This window comes from Nerophis ophidion, linkage group LG24 (genome assembly GCF_033978795.1).
Source record: "Nerophis ophidion isolate RoL-2023_Sa linkage group LG24, RoL_Noph_v1.0, whole genome shotgun sequence".
Classification (NCBI taxonomy): domain Eukaryota; kingdom Metazoa; phylum Chordata; class Actinopteri; order Syngnathiformes; family Syngnathidae; genus Nerophis; species Nerophis ophidion.
In genome coordinates this window covers 22253234-22275610 of record NC_084634.1, presented here as the reverse complement: position 1 = coordinate 22275610, position 22377 = coordinate 22253234, and the positions used below count along the sequence as shown (strand labels likewise).

The 22377-nt window shown below is 40.4% G+C and overlaps 1 protein-coding gene across 4 annotated transcripts in view; it reads left to right on the top strand.

Annotated features, from left to right (window-relative positions):
- fndc1 (fibronectin type III domain containing 1) overlaps positions 1 to 22377 on the top strand; it is a 91050-nt gene that overhangs the window by 49613 nt on the left and 19060 nt on the right. For all 4 annotated transcript variants that reach the window (XM_061886803.1, XM_061886804.1, XM_061886802.1 and 1 more), the window contains one exon: positions 14687 to 14795. In XM_061886803.1, the coding sequence (XP_061742787.1) occupies positions 14687 to 14795 (109 nt within the window). The remainder of the gene's footprint in view (positions 1 to 14686; positions 14796 to 22377) is intronic.

The window sequence follows — 22377 nt, the reverse complement described above, 5'->3', positions numbered from 1 at the left end:
TTTTTTTCAACCAAAAATGCTTTGCTCTGATTACGGGGTACTTGAATTAAAAAAATGTTCGCAGGAGTACATCACTGAAAAAAGGTTGAGAACCACTGCATTAAACCATATCCAATTGTATTTACAATCCACAAAGTATGTGGAAATACTGTCTAGAAATCCCCAAATGCCACAAATTCAGTCGGGCATTTTGAATATTCCTCACCGAATATCTTCTGCAATTTTCGTAGATTCTACTTCACTGGAGAAAGCTTCTGCACTCCAACCCTATTATCAGATCAGTCATACTGGAAATACGAAAAAATTGGAAAGAGATGTGCTGTTTATCATTCACAATTGTTCTGTAAGACCAGGACACATATGCTTGGCTTTGCATTCCAAATTATAAATAAATGGCCAACAATAGAGTCAAAAGATAAGGGTTCCTTTATTGCGCCCATTATGCTCTCTAAAAACATCCAGAAAGCGCCAACAATACTCCATTTACATGTTGTGACCTGAAAATTTACCAAAATATGAGTGATATTGTTATCATAAACGTTAACGCAGGCGGTCTATCTTAGCGGCACATTGATAGCAGTGAGCTAGAGCTAGCTTACACTGTTATTGCTGACACACTGAGCTGGCGCCTGCTTCTGCTTCGTCTCAAACTTGCTGAAATGTAATTGTAGACTATAATTCACGCATCTCTCACCCGGTAGTAGACAATGTGGCCATGGACCGATAGGCTGGGCGACTTCGACATCCCCGAGGTGTCAAAAAAGACACAAAAAGAGGCTAGTTGCAACAACTTTTTTTAACCTTTTAATATTCCTCTGAACCGGATTATGTGAGCTTCCCGTTAGTCGGTATACCAGCGAGACTCCGGCATAGGCGCCAATCCCGTGGGGGCTCGGGCCCTGAAGCACCCACGGACAATGCAGAGCGCCCACGTCGGCTTGATGGCATATTCTTTCTCACCACCAAGCAAAAATCGCGCATGCGCCTGAGGCCCCTTTTACACTAAGGTTATCCTTGTCCACACCCACACAATAGTCGTTTAAGGCCCCCTCCTTCCCTCCGTCAGGCAGCGTAAGGCAACCTAATACGCATGCGCGGAAAATGCACACACCATAGTCACCTCCGGTGTTGCTTTGTGTGCGAGTTCTTAAATTTAACTTATCTGAACAATATCCAGTGTTGTGGTATTTCAATGGTCTAGAATCCAGTGTGCTGTGGGGCCCTATTGCAGTGAATCACACCTGAGCCATCATAAATTCATCACATCTTTAATAAACATGTGAAAGTACAACAACCAATCTCGGGATCTAGATATCTGGTCAGGACACTCACTCTTCCGCCTTCATTTTCATTGTCCATTCGTTTTTGGTGACTTTATATACTCTGGACCTAGACGTTGTGTCCGAGACATACATGGCGGACAATACCTGATACAGTCTGCTTTGCCAGTCCAAAAGCATTCGCCGTTTTCCGTAGTCTTCCCTCGACGGCCAGGTAATACGAAGCACACGCTACCTTTTTTTCATCACATCTGCAGGAGCCCACATTCTCATAGACTCTCCTTCGACATATAAACAAAGTTTTTCGGTAAGTTAAATCACAGCTGACCTCGACATTCAAAGGTTCTCTTGCCTTCTGAGAAGTGTTGTATCCTAAATAGCTGCAATCACTTTCTCTTAAGGTATTCATGTGTGATTTTTCACAAGAGTCTTTACAGATAGAAGGGGAAACACAGGTGTGAACGGCTTCCTGCCGCCATCGTGTGGGTTGCATGGATCATTAACGGAGGACATCGCTGTGCACAGGTTTGACTCTTTATTTTTGCAAATAAAAGTCGCTCGCAGTGTCAGGCGGTCGCTCTTTCTGTGCCTCCTTCTCTGCTTGCGCCGGTCTCCTTTTCAGTTGCCCGTCTTCCTGTGCTGGTCTTTCGCCGCTCCGTGGCTCTCCGTGGTTCTCGCTCGTCTGTTCGCTCGTCTGGTCTTTCGTCTGTTCGTTTGTCTCTCTCCTTCTCCTTCTGCCCCGATTGCTCCACCTTCTTCCCTTTTATACAGCAGGAGAAGATGCACAGATTGAGAGCAGGTGTTTATCACCTGGCTCTGATCGCTGCAGCGGCACTCCAGGCGCTGCATAATCCGCCTCCTGCCCGCCATCTTGGGTAGGACCATGATTTATCCTATCCCGCTGTCGGCCCGTCGGCTCCGTCTCTCCACAACGGGCATGTCTGCATAACTCGCCTCCATATTTCCAGTGATTACCTCCGAGTTAGGAAACCGCTTTATTATGAAGTTGGCTGTGGTGCGTTCTTTCTGACGTCACTTCCTGTGTGGGGCGCGGTTGTTCTGACTTCACTTCCTGTGTGGGGCATGGTCTTTCTGGCGTCACTTTCTCTCCGAACTCAGTTTGTAAACGATCAATGAGTCCATACAAAGCTAAGAGCCGTATAATCAAGAAATACCCGGCGCACTTACCCGTGTAAAAAATTTGTCCGAGGAGGGGGATCTTAAACGATAGTTTAGTGTGGCTTGGACTAAAATATTATTCGTTTAAGGGGTTATCCGGCTTAGTGTAGACATAGCTTAGAAAAGAAGCATCAGATTTACCGGCCGTCCGAGCACCCACTGGCAGTAATGTAAATTGGCGCCTATGAGCGAAAGTGGAAATATGACAGTGTTTGTGTTTTTATGATTTGTTATGCTTAGTTTGTATGTTTAGCACCTAGCAATGCTGCTCATGTTATAGTGTTACAATAAAGCTAAATTGTACTTTACATTTATTTTATCTGTCAAACTCAGCCGTCGCCTTAGCCGCCACAGTTAAGTTAAAGTTAAAGTACCAATGATTGTCACACACACTCTTGGTGTAGCGAAATTATCCCTGTATTTGACCCATCACCCTTGATCACCCCTTGGAAGGTGAGGGGAGTCAGTCATCCTAATACCTGATTAGTTCCCCGGCACTTCCCCTTGACTGTGGAACAGTCCACCAGAGAAGCGGAGGAGTACTGGTCGATCACTTAGTCCGAAAGTGCGGAAGTAACTCCCACAACTTCAATAAATACCTCTGCTTTAACTGCTACATGCTCTGGGTCAGCAAGTCTTGCCTTGACACACGCCGCAAGGTCTAAAATATCTACCATCAACTCCTGAAAAAACAAGACAACATCCTCTTCAGCTGCCATGTTTGGAAGGACTTCCAAAGTTTCAGGCTTCAGACCAAAGCAATCATTGGACTGGATTCATGTTGGCGCCGCCCACTAACTTTGATGGTTGAGTTGGAGCGATAAAACAAAATTCAGGAATTGAATAAATCCTTAAATTGTTAAAAAAAAAAAATATTCAAGTTGTGAAATAACTACTACAATCATGAAATAATGAATTAAATCATGAAATAAGTAAATAATTAAAACATTACATAATTAACTAAATTGTTATGCATTCATCGATGCATCCATTTTCTACTGCTTGGCCCTCTCGAGGTTGCGAGGGGCTGTAACTAAATCATTAAATAAATAAATGTACTTTACATTAAATACATTAATGACAATTTAATAACACATGTTTATATTAATTTTCAAATATAAATATTTAATCAATGACTCTTTAAAGTAAGGGTGATGGGTCAGAGGATAATCTCACCACACCTAATGTCCCGTCCAAAGGCAAAACCTAATAACTCACATCCAGCTGATTTTGAGAAAACAAAGGAAAACCAATCCATCTTGATGCTGTCTTACAAAGATTTACAAAGTCATCAAACTTATAGATGTTTTCTTGAGCTTTCATTTTCTTGCCGATTGAGCCATGGATTGAATCTGCTCCCATGAACGTGTGCCCTTTCTCCAGATATTTTATCACAATCTCGGGTGGGCCCCATTCTGCGTTTGCACATTGGGCAAGAGCCGTGTACAGCGTCCAGTTTTTATTTTGACCTCCACAGTTATCTGCCCAAAAGAGTAAGCAAGGGGAAGAATCAAGAACAATACATTTAATGAAGGTGCTTGCAACGTCCTGGGGCAATCTTCCAAATATCCCCTCGTGCCATAATATCACATAATCAGGTTGACCGTCGGCACCCATTCGTGCAAATGTCTCATTAAAGACAATAAGGCGACTGACAAAGAAGCTCCGATTGGTCCCTTGAGATACTAGGTTTTTCTGTTGTATCTACGCGGTTATGTGGTAGTTGCTAGGTCCTGCCATGCTCGTAACAGCTTACTTACGGAACAAATTACAATATCGCATACACTAATGTAAAACATATCACCTAGGAACCCCAAAACTATTATCAGCTCAGGTTTGACCAAAATTGAGTTACTGGGTTTTGCCTTTGGACGGGAGATTTTCCTACTACTAGAACAAAGCCATCAAGTAGGCTTAAAAGTGTGAAGTAGAGCCGCAGTGCATTGTGGGACAGGACTCTGAATAGCTTACTTACATGGCTGAATACAAGACTCATGATTTGATTACAATTACAATGATAGTCACACAGTGTGTGTGTGACTATCATTGCTACTTTAACTTTTTAATTTTATCCAAAATGACTTTTATATTTTATTTTATTTTGTCCCATTTGACCCTTAATACTCCAGAACTGAATCAAACGTTGGCTCCAATCACAAAAAGAAAGGCTTGTTTGGGTTCTGTTTCTAGAGTTTCTCAGAGAAAACAAAATGCATGTGACGTAAAAAGGCTAAAAATAAGGACATGAGCTCAGGACCTTTTATGTGAAAAGTGGTGCACTATCAGAAGTTAGCATTTCAAATGTTTTACTTGGCAGGCACATACATCAGCTCGTGGTGGTGTTTTAGGCCAGGCTGTCTGACTGATGTGTAAAACAGATATTGGGTCTCTAGTGTTACATTTAGACTTTGAGGGTTGTTCTCCTTCTTTCATCCATGAAGTGCTTCCCCTCTGCTCATGTGCACTCTTTGCTTTGCGTTAAATCTTCTTTTGGCCTTTTGACAAGTGACTTTTGTTGTCTTGCATAGCGTGTTGCAATGCGGAATTAGCAACGTGCATGAGGAGATAAGGTGTCAAGACGTCACACGGAGTAGCATCTGTCTTCCTCATTAGGGTAAGGTTGTCCAAACGTTTTCCACCAAGGGCAGCATACTGAAAAGTCAAACTATGCAGGGCCATCTTGATGTTTTTTTTTATATTGGAAAAATGAAAAAATCGAAAAAAAGAGAGTGTATATATTTAAAGATAAACCTTTGTGTCAGCTGTGTGTTATAGGTGACCACGTACAAACCCTGTTTCCATATGAGTTGGGAAATTGTGTTAGATGTAAATATAAACGGAATACAATGATTTGCAAATCCTTTTCAACCCATATTCAGTTGAATGCACTACAAAGAAAAGATATTTGATGTTCAAACTCAAAAACTTTATTTTTTTTTGCAAATAATAATTTCTTGGCTGCAACACGTGCCAAAGAAGTTGGGAAAGGGCATGTTCACCACTGTGTTATATCACCTTTTCTTTTAAAAACACTCAATAAATGTTTTGGGAACTGAGTAAACTAATTGTTGAAGCTTTAAAAGTGGAATTCTTTCTCATTCTTGTTTTATGTAGCGTTTTAGTCGTTCAACAGTCTGGGGTCTCCGCTGTCGTATTTTACGCATCATAATACGACACACATTTTCGATGGGAGACAGATCTGGACTGCAGGCTGGCCAGGAAAGTACCCGCACTCTTTTACTACGAAACCACGCTGTTGTAACACGTGCTGAATGTGGCTTGGAATTGTCTTGCTGAAATAAGCAGGGGCATCCATGATAATGTTGCTTGGATGACAACATATGTTGCTCCAAAACCTGTATGGTCCATTCAGCATTAATGGTGCCTTCACAGATGTGTAAGTTACCCATGCCTCGGGTACTAATGCACCCCCATACCATCACAGATGCTGGCTTTTGAACTTTGCGCCTATAACATTCCAGATGGTTATTTTCCTTTTTGTTCCGGAGGACACCACGTCCACAGTTTCCAAATATAATTTGAAATGTGGACACTGAACACTTTTTCACTTTGCATCAGTCCATCTTAAATGAGCTCGGGCCCAGCGAAGCCGGCAGCGCTTCTTGATGTTGTTGATAAATGGCTTTTGCTTTGCATAGTAGAGCTTTAACTTGCACTTACAGATGTAGCAACCAACTGTAGTTACTGACAGTGGTTTTATGAAGTGGTCCTGAGCCCATGTGGTGATATCCTTTACACACTGATGTCGGTTTTTGATGCAGTACCGCCTGAGGGATCAAAAGTCCGTAATATCATTGCTTACGTGTAGTGATTTCTCCACATTCTTTGAACCTTTTGATGATTTTACGGACCGTAGATGGTAAAATCCCTAAATTCCTTGCAATAGTTCGTTGAGAAATGTTCTAAAACTGTTCGACAATTTGCTTACAAATGGTGACACTCGCCCCATCCTAGTTTGTGAATTACTTAACATTTCATGGAAGCTGCTTTTATGCCCAATCAAGGAACCCACCTGTTCCCAATTAGCCTGCACACCTGTGGGATGTTCGAAATGAGTGTTTGATGAGTATTACTAAACTTTTTCAGTATTTATTGCCACATTTCCCAACGTCTTTGCTATGTGTTGCTGGCATCAAATTTTAAAGTTCATGATTAATTGCAAAAAAAAAGTTTATCATTTTGAACATCAAATATGTTGTCTTTGTCGCATATTCAACTGGATATGGGTTGAAAATTATTTGCAAATCATAGTATTCTGTTTATATTTACATCTAACACAATTTCCCAACTCTTCTGGAAACAGGTTTTGTATAATAATATTAGTTAACACTATACAATTTTGTTGTTGTTTTCTAATTACATTACGTCGTTTTGCTCTTTTTACTGTTGTTGTTTTTTCCAACAGTATGTTTGCGGGCCCCTCTTGTAAGAATATAATAGTAATCATTATCATCATCATCATCGGGACGGCGTGGCAAAGGTTTGGAGAGTGGCTGTGCCAGCAACCTGAAGGTTCCTGGTTCAATCCCTACCTTCTAGGGCCTTGCATGGCAGCTCCCGCCATCAGTGTGTGAATGTGTGTGTGAATGAGTGAATGTGGAACTAGTTTCAAAGCGCTTTGAGTTCCTTAAAAAGGTAAAAAAGTGCTCTACAAGTATAACCCATTTACCATTATCTCCATCATAATAATAATATTACGACTGTGTAACTGCCTAAATTCTGCCTGTACGAAAATCTTAACGTTCAGTTATACATTTAACAGTGTTTATTATTTTTCTGTAATTTTCCAAATTAAAGGTGATGTTTGTAACTTTCAAACAGTAACATTTTTTAAAACAAAAATTATAACAAGAACACCACCGGCTAGCTTGTTACCTTTAAATAAATGATAAATGGGTTGTACTTGTATAGCGCTTTTCTACCTTCAAGGTACTCAAAGCGCTTTGACACTACTTCCACATTTACCCATTCACACACACATTCACACACTGATGGAGGGAGCTGCCATGCAAGGCGCCAACCAGCACCCATCAGGAGCAAGGGTGAAGTGTCTTGCTCAAGGACACAACGGACGTGACGAGGTTGGTTCTAGGTGGGATTTGAACCCGTGCCCCTCGGGTTGCGCACGGCCACTCTCCCCACTGCGCCACGCCGTCTTTAGACTTAGACTTAGACTTAGACTTCCTATTTATTGTCATTCAAATTTGAACTTTACAGCACAGATAAGAACACAATTTCGTTACATAAGCTCATGGTAGTGCAGGATAGAAAAAGAAATAAGGTGCATGTATATTTAAATAAATATATATAAATAATATATAAAATAAATAAAATTTATATAACTATATATAAATAAATAAATAGATTACTGTACAGATAAATATATTTAACTTTTTCACATGCGTCCACGTTTATGGATGTATGTTATATTGTCTTTTTATTCCAGCGAGTTAATCCATTTTGGGGGGAGTTGAGGGGGATGATTTAATTATGATGCGTTCAAGAGTCTTAGGGCCTGAGGGAAGAAGCTGTTACAGAACCTGGAGGTTCTGCTTCGGAGGCTGCGGAACTTCTTTCTAGAGTCCAGCAGTGAAAACAGTCCTTGGTGGGGGTGGGAGGAGTCTTTGCAGATTTTTGCGATCTCCTGGATAGGAGGAAGAGGACTCCTGATGATCTTTTCCGCCGTCCTCACCACTCTCTGGAGGGATTTCCAGTCTGAAGCATTGCAGGCTCCAGTCCAGACAGAGATGCTGTTGGTCAGCAGGCTCTTTATAGAATGTGGTGAGAATGGGGGGAGGGAGCTGTGCTCTTTTCATCCGATGCAAAAAGTGCATGCGCTGCTGAGCTCTTTTTACAAGAGCTCCGGTGTGTAGGGACCAGGTTATATTGTCAGTTATCTCCACCCCCAGGAACTTGGTGTTGCTTACCATCTCCACCGCTGTGCCGTTGATGTAGAGTGGAGCGTGGCTGGACTAGTGCTTCCTGAAGTCAACGATGATCTCCTTGGTCTTGTTGACATTCAGGACCAGGTTGTTGGTTCTGCACCAGTCAACCAGATGTGTCACCTCCTCCCTGTAGTCCATATCATTGTTGTCACGGATGAGGCCCACCACTGTTGTGTCGTCCGCATACTTCAAAATGTGGTTAGTACTGAACCTAGCACAGCAGTCATGAGTCATCAACGTGAACAGCAGCGGACTCAGGAAGCAGCCCTGGGGGGAGCCAGTGCTCAGGGAGATGGCACTGGAGGTGTTGTTGCCCATTCTCACAGATTGGGGTCTGTCTGTGAGGAAGTCAAGCAACCAGTTGCATAGGAGGGTACTGAATCCAAGGGGGGCCAGTTTGCTCACCAAGTGCTGTGGGATGATGGTGTTGAATGCTGAGCTGAAGTCCAGGAACAACATCCGCACGTGTGTGTCCTTTTTTTCCAGATGTTCTAAGCTCAGGTTGAGTGCAGAAGAGATGGCATCCTCCGTGGAGCGGTTAGGGCGATAAGCAAACTGGTATGGGTCGAATGTGGGTGGAAGTCTGTTGACAACATATTCCTTTACCAGCCTCTCGAAGCACTTCATTGTGATGGGGGTGAGTGCAACGGGGCGGTAATCATTGAGGGAGGAGATTATGGGTTTTTTAGGCACTGGGATGATTGTGGCCATCTTAAAGCATGTTGGTACCACAGCCTGGGCCAGCGACATGTTGAAGATGTCTTCGAAAACCCCAGCCAGCTGGTCTGCACATCCCTTAAATACCTTGTCATGTCATCAGGTCCCGGTGCTTTCCGGGGGTTCACTCTCCTCAGGGTTTTCCGGACATCCGCTATATCCAGGTTGAGCGGCTGCTCATCAGGGCGAGGGATGGATTTTCTCGCCGGAGTGGCGTTAAGTGCCTTAAACCTTGCACAGTAGTTGTTAAGGTCATTTAGGAAGCTGGTACTGTTTTCACAGGTACAGGGGGCCGCTTTTATAGTCCGTGATGACCTGTATGCCCAGCCACGTTCGTTAAGTGTTTGTAGGGTTCTCGAAGAAGTCCTGCACTTTCTGACTGTGAGCAAACTTTGCAACCTTAATGGCTGATTTTAATGCCACCATGTGGCATTAAACTTAAACATTAAACTTTTTCCGAGCCTTCAGCATTGCATGTACCTCGCTGTTCATCGAGGGTTTCTCCTTGGCCCGTGTGGGGATGTTCTTGAACACACTGACATCCTCCATGCACCTGTGAATGAATGCGAACACAGACTCTGCATACTCCACACATGTGTGGTGATTTTCAGTGGCGGCAGCTTTAAACATGTCCCAGTCTGTGGTTTCGAAGCAGTCTTGTAATGCTGACAATGCTCCCTCTGGCCAGGTCCTCACCTGCTTCACTGTAGCTTGCTTCCTGATCAGCAGGGGCTTGTATGCAGGAATTAGCATCACAGATAAATGGCTTGAGGAGCCGAGGTGGGGGCGTGATGCAGCTTTATACGCCTGTTTAATATTACTCTAAACAAATACCTGCTTGCTTCCACCCCTGGTTGCAAAATTCTCATATTGATGGAAATGAGGGAAAACTGTTTTCATGTTAGCTTGATTAAAATCCCCTGCCACGATGAAAACTCCGTCTGGATTTGTAGTTTGCAGTCCTTTGATGGAGCAGTATTCAAAGCTTCTTTGGTGTTAGCACTGGAGGAATGTACACTGCTGTGAATTTCATAGCACTGAATTCCCTGGGTAAATAAAATGGCCTGCATTTTATAGTTAATAGCTTAACATCAGGAGAGCAGTGACGTGATACTATCTTCCCATTATTGCACCAGTTATTATTGACGTATATGCAAACACCACCGCCTCGGGATTTACCAGTGAGATATCTGCTCCTGTCCGACCGAAACATAGTTAGCCCCTTGATGCTAACTTTTTCGCCTGGAACGGATGATTTCAACCACGTTTCTGTTACAAATATGGCGCAACAGTCTCTCATCTCGCGTCTTGCATTTAAATCCAGCTTCAGGTAGTCCAGTTGGTTCTTTAGGGAGCAGACGTTTGAAAGCAGGATGGAAGGAAGCGGCGTTCTGTGGGGTTTAGCCTTTAGTTTTGTTGTTAGCCCCGCTCGGCATCCCCGCTTCTGCTTCTGATCACACTGCTTTACGTGTCTTCCGTTGACGGTCCCCGCTGGTACTATACTCCGCTGCGTCAAAGGCCGCTGGATGTAGCCGGCGAAGTATTCCCATGCTAGCGAGGTGGTCCAACGTACACACATCTTTCAGTCCAAAACGGCCCGATGTATCCACACCCAGAATTGTCTGGCGGTCGTATGTGACCACGGAGTGTCCACGCTGTAAGCCAGCCATGAAATTTGCAGAATTGTCCGGTATTTTTGCCAAATTTTCTATTTCTACCATGAGCGTCTGCGAAGCCGCAGCCCTTCAGGGTGCCGACATCTTGACTTTAGTGCTTTAACAGAACACATTTCACTAATTAATAGTGATATTGTGTTGTTGTTTTTTTGTTTTTTTTTATCAACCACCTAACTATACTTTGTATATATCCAAGCCTCCATATTCTAGCCCAAGTCAGAAAAGGGCAGGACATTTTTTTTTTGGTCCTTTACACAATATGGAAATTAATGTAAAATTAAATTTGCTAATAGGAAGCTAACTACTTAGCTGTGTGTCCTTTGTAGGTAAAAGGGATTGCCATTTCTTTTGTGTCAACAAATTATTGTCATAATGAGTTAATTCACATTATCATAGGCTTGAAAGACATGAAAAGCAACAAAACACTGGTTTATTATTAGGCTATTTATTGTTAAAGATAAGTACTTTAATATTAAACATTGAACAGTGCAAAATGAACTTCGAAAAAAAAAATAATAATAATAAATACCCAAATGAAAAAAACTTCATTGTGAAAATTTGTCCTTCTTCCTTTAACTTGATGAAAACACCATCAAGTTGTAACTTATGGTCTTTCTCACTTAATGCTCAGACTAAACAACTGAAACATAGTACAACTTTATATCTAAACCTCTACTGTGAGAGAAATGTGATCCGCCGTGAACACAGTGAATTTTATTTTGAAAATTAACCCGGGGTTTTATTTTGTATTTTGTACACTACTTCCTGTCCCGCACGATCTGCTCTGCTCTATGTGGAATTGATGTGCCGTGCTCAATTGATGCGCTCTGCTCCGACGTCCGGCAAAAACAGAAGCTGACACATTGAATAATAGAATAATACAGCGTTTTTCTGAAATATTACCCATATTAAATGCTGAATAAGTGGACGGCGACTAGACCATAACTCACAGGTTCAAGTTGCTCCACCGTCACATCTCCTCTGGCCGCAGTTGGCTCTCTCTACTCTCTCTTACTCACTCACTCGCCCTCTCTCTCTCTCTCTCTCTCTCTCTCTGTCGGAAGCGGCAGGCTCAAACAACCCGGTATTACAAGAAAACGTGGAGTTTTTGTACCGCTGTTTTCTTCTTTTGTTTAGTTTGTTTACATCCCTAACAGGAATTTATTAATGTTGTTTAACCCTTGTATTATGTTGAAAAAAATGACATTGATTATTACTGTGAAAATGCACTCAAAACAGTTAAGAAAACAGGTTAAACCAAAAATAACTGTATTTTAGGTTATAGAAACATTTAGAAAAGTGACATACAATACATTTTTAATTCCAATTGTATTATGTTAAGGGTCAATTTGACCCATTTCAGTTTTTGTGTTGATCAAAGTACTGCTTATCCTTTCTCCATCTTGCTGAAATTTGGTGATTTTTCCTCATCTAGGGTCATGAACTGGTGTGTAAATCTGGACATTTTGATGTGTAGAGGAATGTCTGTGAAGAGTTTGTATACAAAGATGATGTTGTGAGTCATTTTGACCCAGGCGCTTTAATGTGGGTAAATAGCTGTTCAGATACAAAAATAAACATGTCTCCTTGATGTACTTTTTACTTTGATGTACAATTGTTTGTATTTTGATTGTCCCTGAAACCCAGAGCCAGGTGTGTGAAAAGAGGGAGCTTTCTCACACTTGTCCTTGTCACTGTTCTCATGTCATCTCTTTGACAAACTCACCAAAAATGAGCTCCAGAAGGATGACATCTGAGGAGGCTTTATCACAGGATTGTACAACAAAGGTACATTTTCAACCCATTTATCCCACACATCTCTGATCGCAGCTAGTTTGTCTCTTTCACGTCGACCAGCTCTGGTGTCGCGGTTGTCAAAGCGGATCACACGAGATATCATGTGGAAAGTCTGGACAGACATTGTTGCACGAAAGATTAGCCTTACATTCCCTTCATTCCATAGACTTGCAGTGGCTTCTCCCTTTGACCTGTACACTCCAGCTAATAACAGAACTCCAATGTAAACATGCAAGTCAGTCTGATCCAATGTAAACATGCAAGTCAGTCTGATCCAGTGGCTTCCATTTCTCTTGAAACACACGTCTCCCCTCCAAGTTGGCCATTTCCAGTATAATCCTCTCTATTGGTGGGGATATGAAGAGCTGAAATGCTGATTGAATCTCATCAACTCGTGTGACAGCAAATCTTGTAGGACCGGGAGTCATTTTGATCACTTTGGAAGATGATAGTCTGCCTCGGCTTGGGTATGGTGCTGTTTACCATTTTATATTACCGTCCTTAGATGCCCACGTCCCCTCTGTGGATGATTCCTTGGTTTTCATCTGTTGGAGGAACAACGGCAGACTCGTCCTCTGAATCCTCCTCATCGTAGGAAAATTGACAATCTGGATCAGCAATAACATTATCCTCTGTCCCTGAAAAATCCTCTGTTTCTGAAATTTCTTCCTCTTCATCAATATCCCAGTTAAAAATCTGGAGCTCATTTTTGGTGAGTTTGTCAAAGAGATGACATGAGAACAGTGACAAGGACAAGTGTGAGAAAGTTCCCTCTCTTCAAACACCTTGCTCTGGGTCTCAGAGGCAATCAAAATACATCAAAGTAAAAAGTACATCAAAGAGACATGTTTATTTTTGATCTGAAAAGCTATTTACCCACATTAAAGCGTATGGGTCAAAATGACCCGCAACATCATCTTTGTATACAAAATCTGCAAGACATTCCACTACACATCAAAGTTTCCAGATTTTACACACCAGTTCATGACCCTAGATGAGGAAAAGTCACCAAATTTCAGCAAGAAAGAGAAAGGATAACCAGTACCTTGATCAACACAAAAACTGAAATGGGTCAAATTGACCCTTAACATAATAGAAGGGTTCAAGAAAAAAAACACACACACAGGCAGAGGGCACTTTTTAAGGCGAGGCAAAAAAGGGCAGGGGCTCAAGCACCCATAGGGCCCTATATGTGCACGTGCCAGAACCCAGGACCTTCTCACTATGAGACACACGCTCTAATGACTACGCCACCATGCTACCCAAATTGTTTATATTTATTAATTTACTTTATTTTAAAGTCGAGAGCTTCGGATTATTTAGTTCAGGGGTGTTCAAGCCTTCCCACCAAGTTCGTATATTGAAAATTCAAAGTATGCACGTAGCCATTTTGATATTTTATTTTGTAAAAAAAAATTTTTTTTAAAAGCTTAAAACTAATTGTATATATTTTTAAATACAAATCTTTGTGTCACTTTTGTATTACAGATGACAAAGTATGTTATTACCAATTATTATTTTGCATTTGTCAGCTTTTTCTCTGTTTTACTACATTTTTACTGTTTGCTTGTTGTTGTTTATTCTGACAGTTTGCTGCAAGCCATTAAAACTCAACCTGTGGACTGCAAATGGCCCGCCACACTTTGGACACACCTGCATTAGGCTATACCGGTTGTCTGAAGGTTTTTTAGAGAATGGGAGGAATCAATTTTGTGTGGAACATTTCATTCATAGCTAAAATAGGGATAAAGAGAGAAGAGTATGAAATATAAAAAAGTAAAAATACTTAATATTTCCATTTCCCCCTGTCAACAGCCAGTAAAAATAGAAACCCCTCAAAACCCAGCAGTCTGATGTTGTGCCATATATAGTTTCCATATAACTTTAGAGGGAATTTCCCGGAGTGCGTGACCCTGGGTCATTTACCGGATTGGAGCGTTTCATCTTGTGAGAAGAATTGAAAAAACAAACGCTGGTTGGAGGAGAGCCAACAATAAAATTCCTATTTGTAGCCACGAGTCAAATGCTTTAAATGATTCACCACTTGTTTTCTGTCTATGCTACCTTGCAGGCTACATGGTGTACAGTGCTTCATATGACGACGTGCTCAACAATAGATGGTCCTCTAAGGCCTCCAGTGGTACACATCTGGCTGTGGAGAATCTCAAACCCAACTCCAGGTAACACATAAACACCCTTCTAGTGCTTTTTCCGTGGAAAGACTTGGGCAACTCAAGCAAGAAATAAACATTTAAATGGATTTCTTGCTTGGATTTGAGGAAAAATGCATAACAAAATAGATATAACTCAAACTAACGAGGACATCTTGTCTTTCAGTTGATTTAGTCTTTGCATCCTTGCAAGTTCTCATGACTTGTGCACGATGTTATGAAAGGTTTCAGCCTCTGGGGCTAGTTCCTGGCTCCCACTTCCCAGTGTTTATGTCTGTTTAGGGATAGTCAGAATACAATACCAGCATCACACAATGCATAAAATATGCATGTATCTGTTTGTTTGTCATCATTTGAATGGGACTGATGTCTGGCCTTTATGAGGGGATGCTTTTTGGTGCCAAATGTTACATCAAACGTGCTTGATTGTGATCCAAGCACACTGAGTCAGATGTTGGGTTGACCAGTAAGGACGTGGAGAAACTTTTCTTGAATTTTCACCACAACCAAATGTGAAAAACAGTCTGTGGATTGTTTCCATTAACAACTTTTATAACAGGACTCTGTCTAAAATGTTTGTTGGGCATACTGTTCCACTCCTGTTCTTCACTACAGTTGGATCTGCTGGGTATACTGTATCACTGCAATACGTGGCCCCGATGCAAGTACCGTATTTTTCGGACTATAAGTTGCAGTTTTTTTCATAGTTTGGCAAGGGGTGTCACTTATACTCAGAAGCGACTTATGTGTGAAATTATTTACACATTACCGTAAAATATCAAATAATATTATTTAGCTCATTCACGTAAAAGACTAGACGTATAAGATTTCATGGGATTTAGCGATTAGGAGTGATAGATTGTTTGGTAAACGTATAGCATGTTGTATATGTTATAGTTATTTGAATGACTCTTACCATAATATGTTACATTAACAATCCAAGCACGTTCTCAGTTGGTTATTTATGCGTTATATAACATACACTTGTTCAGCCTGTTGTTCACTATTCTTTATTTATTTTAAATTGCCTTTCCAATGTCTATACTTGGTGTTGGGTTTTATCAAATAAATTTCCCCCAAAAATGCGACTTATACTCCAGTGCGACTTACATATGTTTTTTTCCTTCTTTATTATGCATTTTCGGCAGGTGCGAGTTATACTCCAAAAAATACGGTAGATTGTCTTTTATCTGCACTTTTAACCTCAGCAAAACCTAATTGCTTCGCTTATTTAGCACTACTCTGCAAAGGTTAATTGTTTTATACTTCATTAGTAACTACGCAGTTTTTGCGGGATTTTGCAACAAACTCTTTTATCACCCTTGTACTTGATTAAATTGATTATATGACATTTTATCGCCTAAAATTTTAAAATGTATCCTCTTGGGAACCAGCATCCATTGCAGTGGACATCTATTTTTTGTATTTTTATTTTTTCATAGTTTGGGGAAAATAATATCCCTGTTATGCAGCATACAAATGTCCACTGCAGAGGACGCTGGAGGATAAAGCATATTTTAAAAAGCACCTCAGTTTCTTTTATACAAAAACCCTAGACAAATTATGTTTTGGTATTGCGCAGAAGTCCATTCATGTCAGCAATTCAACTTAAAAAGTGAAATATGTCACAAAAATGCATTACGTGCAAAGCCTTTATTTATTATTTTGATGATCTAATCTAATCTAATTTTCAGTGACGGTATAGGATTGGCAAATATAAGCTTTGACTTCAGCCTATTCCTTTTTCGGTCATTTTTTTTATTTTCTTTTGTGTGTGTATGTGTATGATTGTTTATGTATAACCTGTACTGTAAAACTGATTACACAATATGGTTGATTGATTATATGACCAAAATACACTTATTTCATTCGATTCATTCATGATCAGGGCTTACCGTTTTTGAAAACCAAGATTTTCAATTTGAGGTTTTCATAAACTGTGTTTATTACTCATCAAAATTATATCAAACAAAGGCTTGAAATGTCATGTGTTTCACCTTGTAAATAAAATTGCTGGGATAAACAAACCTTTATACGATATTCTATTTTTATAATCACAGTTGTGTATTTTCACAATATTATGTGATGAAACTAACCACATTTGTTTAGTTTCTCCTTTATGTAGGTATGTCTGTATGTTAGTTTGTGTGTGTGTGTGTGTGTGTGTGTGTGTGTGTGTGTGTGTGTGTGTGTGTGTGTGTGTGTGTGTGTGTGTGTGTGTGTGTGTGTGTGTGTGTGTGTGTGTGTGTGTGTGTGTGTGTGTGTGCGTGTGTCTGTGTGTGTGTATATATATATATATATATATATACATATATATATATATATATATACTTTGTATATATATTAATAATAATAATATACTGTATACATGTGCATATATACTATATATATATATATACTGTATACATATGTGTATATATATATATACTGTATATATGTGTATATGTATATGTGTATCTATGAATATACATAAGTATGTATGACTCAATCAAAAAAAAAGGTATATGTTTATTTCATGATAGCCCCTCTCGTTTTCAAAAGGGGTCCGATGAATAAAAACATTAAGCATATCATAGATGAAGTAATTAATAATTGTAAAAACATGTATATTTGTGTTTATAACCTGCATACTAATGAGTATGCATGTCAGAAACATTCTACATAATTGATTACTTTTGTATTTACTACTCCTTACCTAATGTGGTTACTAATGAGTACAACATTATATGCTTTATGAATCATCAACTCAGTATCTACCAATGTATTATTAATGCTGAATAGTGTGTACTTACAGAAAGATAATTTGTACTTTATCAGATTAATGATCATACACATTACTGTTAGGGTCCGCCGCTCGGATCTTACATTATTTGGTTGTTGAGTCCTTTTTTTTATCTTGTTTGTTCATGGACTCTTCCGATTCTTAGTTTGTGCACTTCCTCGTTTGTATTTGTCACCATGGCAACTTGATTTGTTCACCTGCCTTTGTTTGCACACCTGTTTTTCTCGTCAAGTTTGGCTACACGCTTTCGATATCTCCGTGGAGTCCCCGCTATGATAACCTTATAGTTTTGGACTCGCTAGTTTTCTGGTTCAGCTCGCTATTTTTTCTTAGCTCACACGCTAGCTCCTTGTTTTGCCAGTTTGTGCCTCGAGCAAGTGTTCTGTTTTGTTTCCCTAGCTCACACGCTAGATACTCTTTGTTTACCTTTTGCCTTAGCACCAGTGTTTTTGTTATTAGTCTGTTTTTAGTTAAATAAATCTGTTATTCTTACCTGTGCACTGTGTCGTTGCCCGACTGCATCTTGAGAGAAGCACCACTTGCGTCACGATGCCACGAAGACATAACACATTACATTTTTTATTTATTAGGAACACAATTACATATATCCAGTGCCTGTCTGACAACTGAGCACCTGCTGTAGAATTAACAAACTCCAGTCTGTGCTTTTAATGTTACTTTTTACAAGCTTTTTTTAAGAGTTCTCCTTAGTAACCAGTGTGTATCCAAGCTGGCTTGTCTGTGTTGGTTACGGTTGCTCATGCGATGGCCGGTGGGTCACAGTTGGCATTTGTTAATACTTTATTCTCCTTCTGGTTGTCAGACATACACACACTCACCATATGTAGACACTCTGATGTGGACATGTTTCCACAAGGTGTTCTCCTCATTAGATTAAGTCATACGTGGATCACGTGTCATCATGCAGAATTTGCAGAATAAGCTATTTCTAACACCACAAGGCGGTTAAATTAATCACAACACAACTAAGTAATAACACAATTCCATCTTGGACTACTCTGCTACATCAGTCTGTTATGAGGGAGGCTTGGAGCTGATGTTGCCATAGCAGAATTTTTATCAGAATATGATAGCATGTCTTCTTAAAATAAAAGCAATGAACGGAACTCAAAGTTTTTCATGGAAAAAAACATGCATCAACTTCCAAGTTAGTTATTGAAGTGCCCTTTTCCAAATATTTATATTGGCTCTCTACTATACACATTTTGTGGAATTGATTTATTTATGAGAACATTTAGGGATGGGAGATCCATCATGGTAGTTTGTATCTTTTGTTTATCAAGCACAGTAAAAACAATCTAGCGTGAGTACTGTAAAAATAACAATTTTTAACATACAAAGCCATAACAGTCAACAAAGCAGGTAACTATACGCATTAGTATAATGCCATTTATAGGGCTGGGTTTCATGTACAATTTTTCACATCGAATCGATTTCAATTCATAAGGTTCTAACTCAATTAATAAGATTTGATCAAAACTTAATTATTGAAAGTGTCTTGTACTTGTATTGCCACATTCCATTACTACAAATTGCATTATTGCATTAATTCTTCAAGTGCAAAATGATAACATACAAACGTAAATGTGTACGTTACAGTATTCTGTCGGGATTCCTTTTTGGGTAGCGCAGTCAGACAGGATGTAACGAACAGTGATTTTATTGTCAAGGCCAGAAGTGTGCACTTGTTTTTTCTGGCGCACTGGCATCAGTGCTGCGTGCAGAGAGAGACTAAAGTACCTCCCAAGCACAGCTGCCTTCAATTCTTCCGTGGTGATCTTACAAAACTCTCATTTACAAATATAATCAGTAATAATAACCGTTAATGTCAGATGTTTACGTTCCATGATCATTACGTAGCGAACGAGCTGCTTGAATCCAGTTAAAGTTGTGATGGCTTCGAATCGATTAGTTGACGCAGTCCTGATCATGTGACATATTTAGTAAAACATCTTTCATTATTTTACTTACAGTAAAACCCACTACTACCCACCACGCAGTCTGATAGTTTATATATCAATGATGAAATATTAACATTGCAACACATGCCAATACGGCCTTTTTTTAGTTTAGTAAATTGCAATTTTAAATTTCCCGGGAGTTTCGTCTTGAAAATGTCGTGTAATGATGACGTGTACGCAAGACGTCACAGGTTTTTAGGAATCATGAGCGCTGCGCACAAACACAGCTAAAAGTCGTCTGCTTTAACGGCATAATTACACAGTATTTTGGATATCTGTGTTGCTGAATCTTTTGCAATTTGTTCAATTAATATTGGAGAAGTCAAAGTAGAAAGATGGAGTTGGGAAGCTTTAGCCTTTAGCCGCACAAACACACGGTGATTCCTTGTTTAAAATTCCTGGAGGTGAAACTTTACTATCACGACGGAATGTCAACCAGCAGGTTTCGGTGAGGAAATTGTGGTTAAAAAAACGCTTCTTACCGGAGAAAAGCTGAGCTTGTGCCGTCTATAGCTGCCGTCGACTCCCCTGAGACATTGGCGTCAAGACACCCATGGACACACCAATCCGACTATCAGGTACTATTAAACTCACTAAAACACTAGCAACACAATAGAAAGATAAGGGACTTCCCAGAATTATCCTAGTAAATGTGTCTAAAAACATCGGAATCCGTCCCAATGCAATCGCGTTTTGTTTTTTTTTTTACTTTTTTTTATTTATTTATTTTTTCCTAGTCCATCGCTTTTAATATCCTCACACAAATCTCTCATCCTCGCTCAAATTAATGGGGAAATTGTCGTTTTCTTGGTCCGAATAGCACTTTTTGTTGGAGGCTCCCATTAAAATCAATGTGAATATGTGAGGAGCAATCACACTTGTGACGTCATCGTCTGCGACTTCCGGTAGAGGCAGGGCTTTTCTCTTAACACCGAAAGTTGCGAACTTTATCGTGGATGTTCTCTACTAAATCCTTTCAGCAAAAATATGGCAATATCGCGAAATGATCAAGTATGACACATAGAATGGACAGGCTATCCCCGTTTAAATAAGAAAATCTAATTTCAGTAGGCCTTTAAGCGTTATCCTAACCCTCCCTAGTGTAGTGTGGGCTAGGGAAGGGCATAATGACCTCAATGTATTTATTTATTTTTTTGACAGGGACAGTACAATTAAACATTCTAACAGGTAACCGTTGTCAAAGTACATAGGACTTCTAGCCACAGGCTAATTTGCAACTCTTGTCCCTGGTTAGGTTTCTAAAAAAAAAAGTTGAAAAAGTGTAAAACGCATGCAAAAGGATTAAGACAAGTACAAAAATATAAACACATTGAAAATTATTCGCCGCATTTGTCCATTACTACACCCAGTTCTAGTGCTAACACTTCTGATTTTCCTTGGGCCACTTTTCAGTTTTCTGGAGAAAAGTTTAATGTCCGACTGTGACTTTAACTCCAGTGGCAAATAGTTCCACAGATGTGAGGCCTTTACTGAGAACGCAGACTGACCCAGAACCGTCCGACACCTTTTCACTTGACAGCTCCCAGCGCCTGGAGCTCGAGTCTGCACACCTTGACTAGTGTACCTTGGTATTTCTTTACACATCACATCAGGGGCTAATCCATTAGGAGTCTTAAAAATAGCATTTAAAAATGTATAAAATTATCAAAACTCATCAAGTTGTATTTTTGAGTAATATGGCAGTGATGATGCTTCGTTGTTTTTTTTATCTTTAGTGTTTGTTTGTCCAATTCTATGTCGCAATGTATATTGCAGGCTCTTGCGATAACAATATATAAACCAATATATTATTTGATCTGGAAATGTTTTTAGAGTTATTTTAAAACGGTTTACAAAGGCTCTTAATTTGGCTGCTGACTTCTGCGGTAACATATTACGTAACTTCCGGTTGTGTTATTTTGTCAAAATTATTATAATTTATTTGCTAATTTACTGTTAATATCAGGTTACTTTCTGTTGTAACGTGGTTCTACCTACACTTCTGTTAAACTGTACTTAACAATTATTATTCTGTTGTTTGGATACTTTACATAGTTTTTTACCCATAGAGCAAATGTTGGGTATTGATCCAATACCAAGTAGTGGTATTGGATCATATTAATGCTGATAATGCAAACACAGAAGCAGATCGGATCAGTGCGGCGTCTTCAGTAATGCAAACGTTGTATCGATCCGTTGTGGTGAAGAAGGAGCTGAGCCGGAAGGCAAAGCTCTCAATTTACCGGTCGATCTACATTCCCATCCTCACCTATGGTCATGAGCTTTGGGTCATGACCGAAAGGATAATATCACGGGTACAAGCAGCCGAAATGAGTTTCCTCCGCCGGGTGGCGGGGTTCTCCCTTAGAGATAGGGTGAGAAGCGCTGCCATCCGGGAGGAATTCAAAGTAAAGCCGTTGCTCCTCCACATCGAGAGGAGCCAGATGAGGTGGCTCGGGCATCTGGTCAGGATGCCACCCGAACGCCTCCCTAGGGAGGTGTTTAGGGCACGTCCAGCCGGTAGGAGGCCAAGGGGAAGACCCAGGACACGTTGGGAAGACTATGTCTCCCGGCTGGCCTGTGAACGCCTCGGGATCCCCCGGGAAGAGCTAGACGAAGTGGCTGGGGAGAGGGAAGTCTGGGCTTCCCTGCTTAGGCTGCTGCCCCCGCGACCCGACCTCAGATAAGCGGAAGATGATGGATGGATGGAGGATAACAGTGTAACAATATCCATTGCCGCCATGCAGGATTGATGACTTAAGAGCAGCTTTGCACTGTGGATGGACTTTAGTTGCTAGATAAGATGCGACATGGTTTTGGGACACAG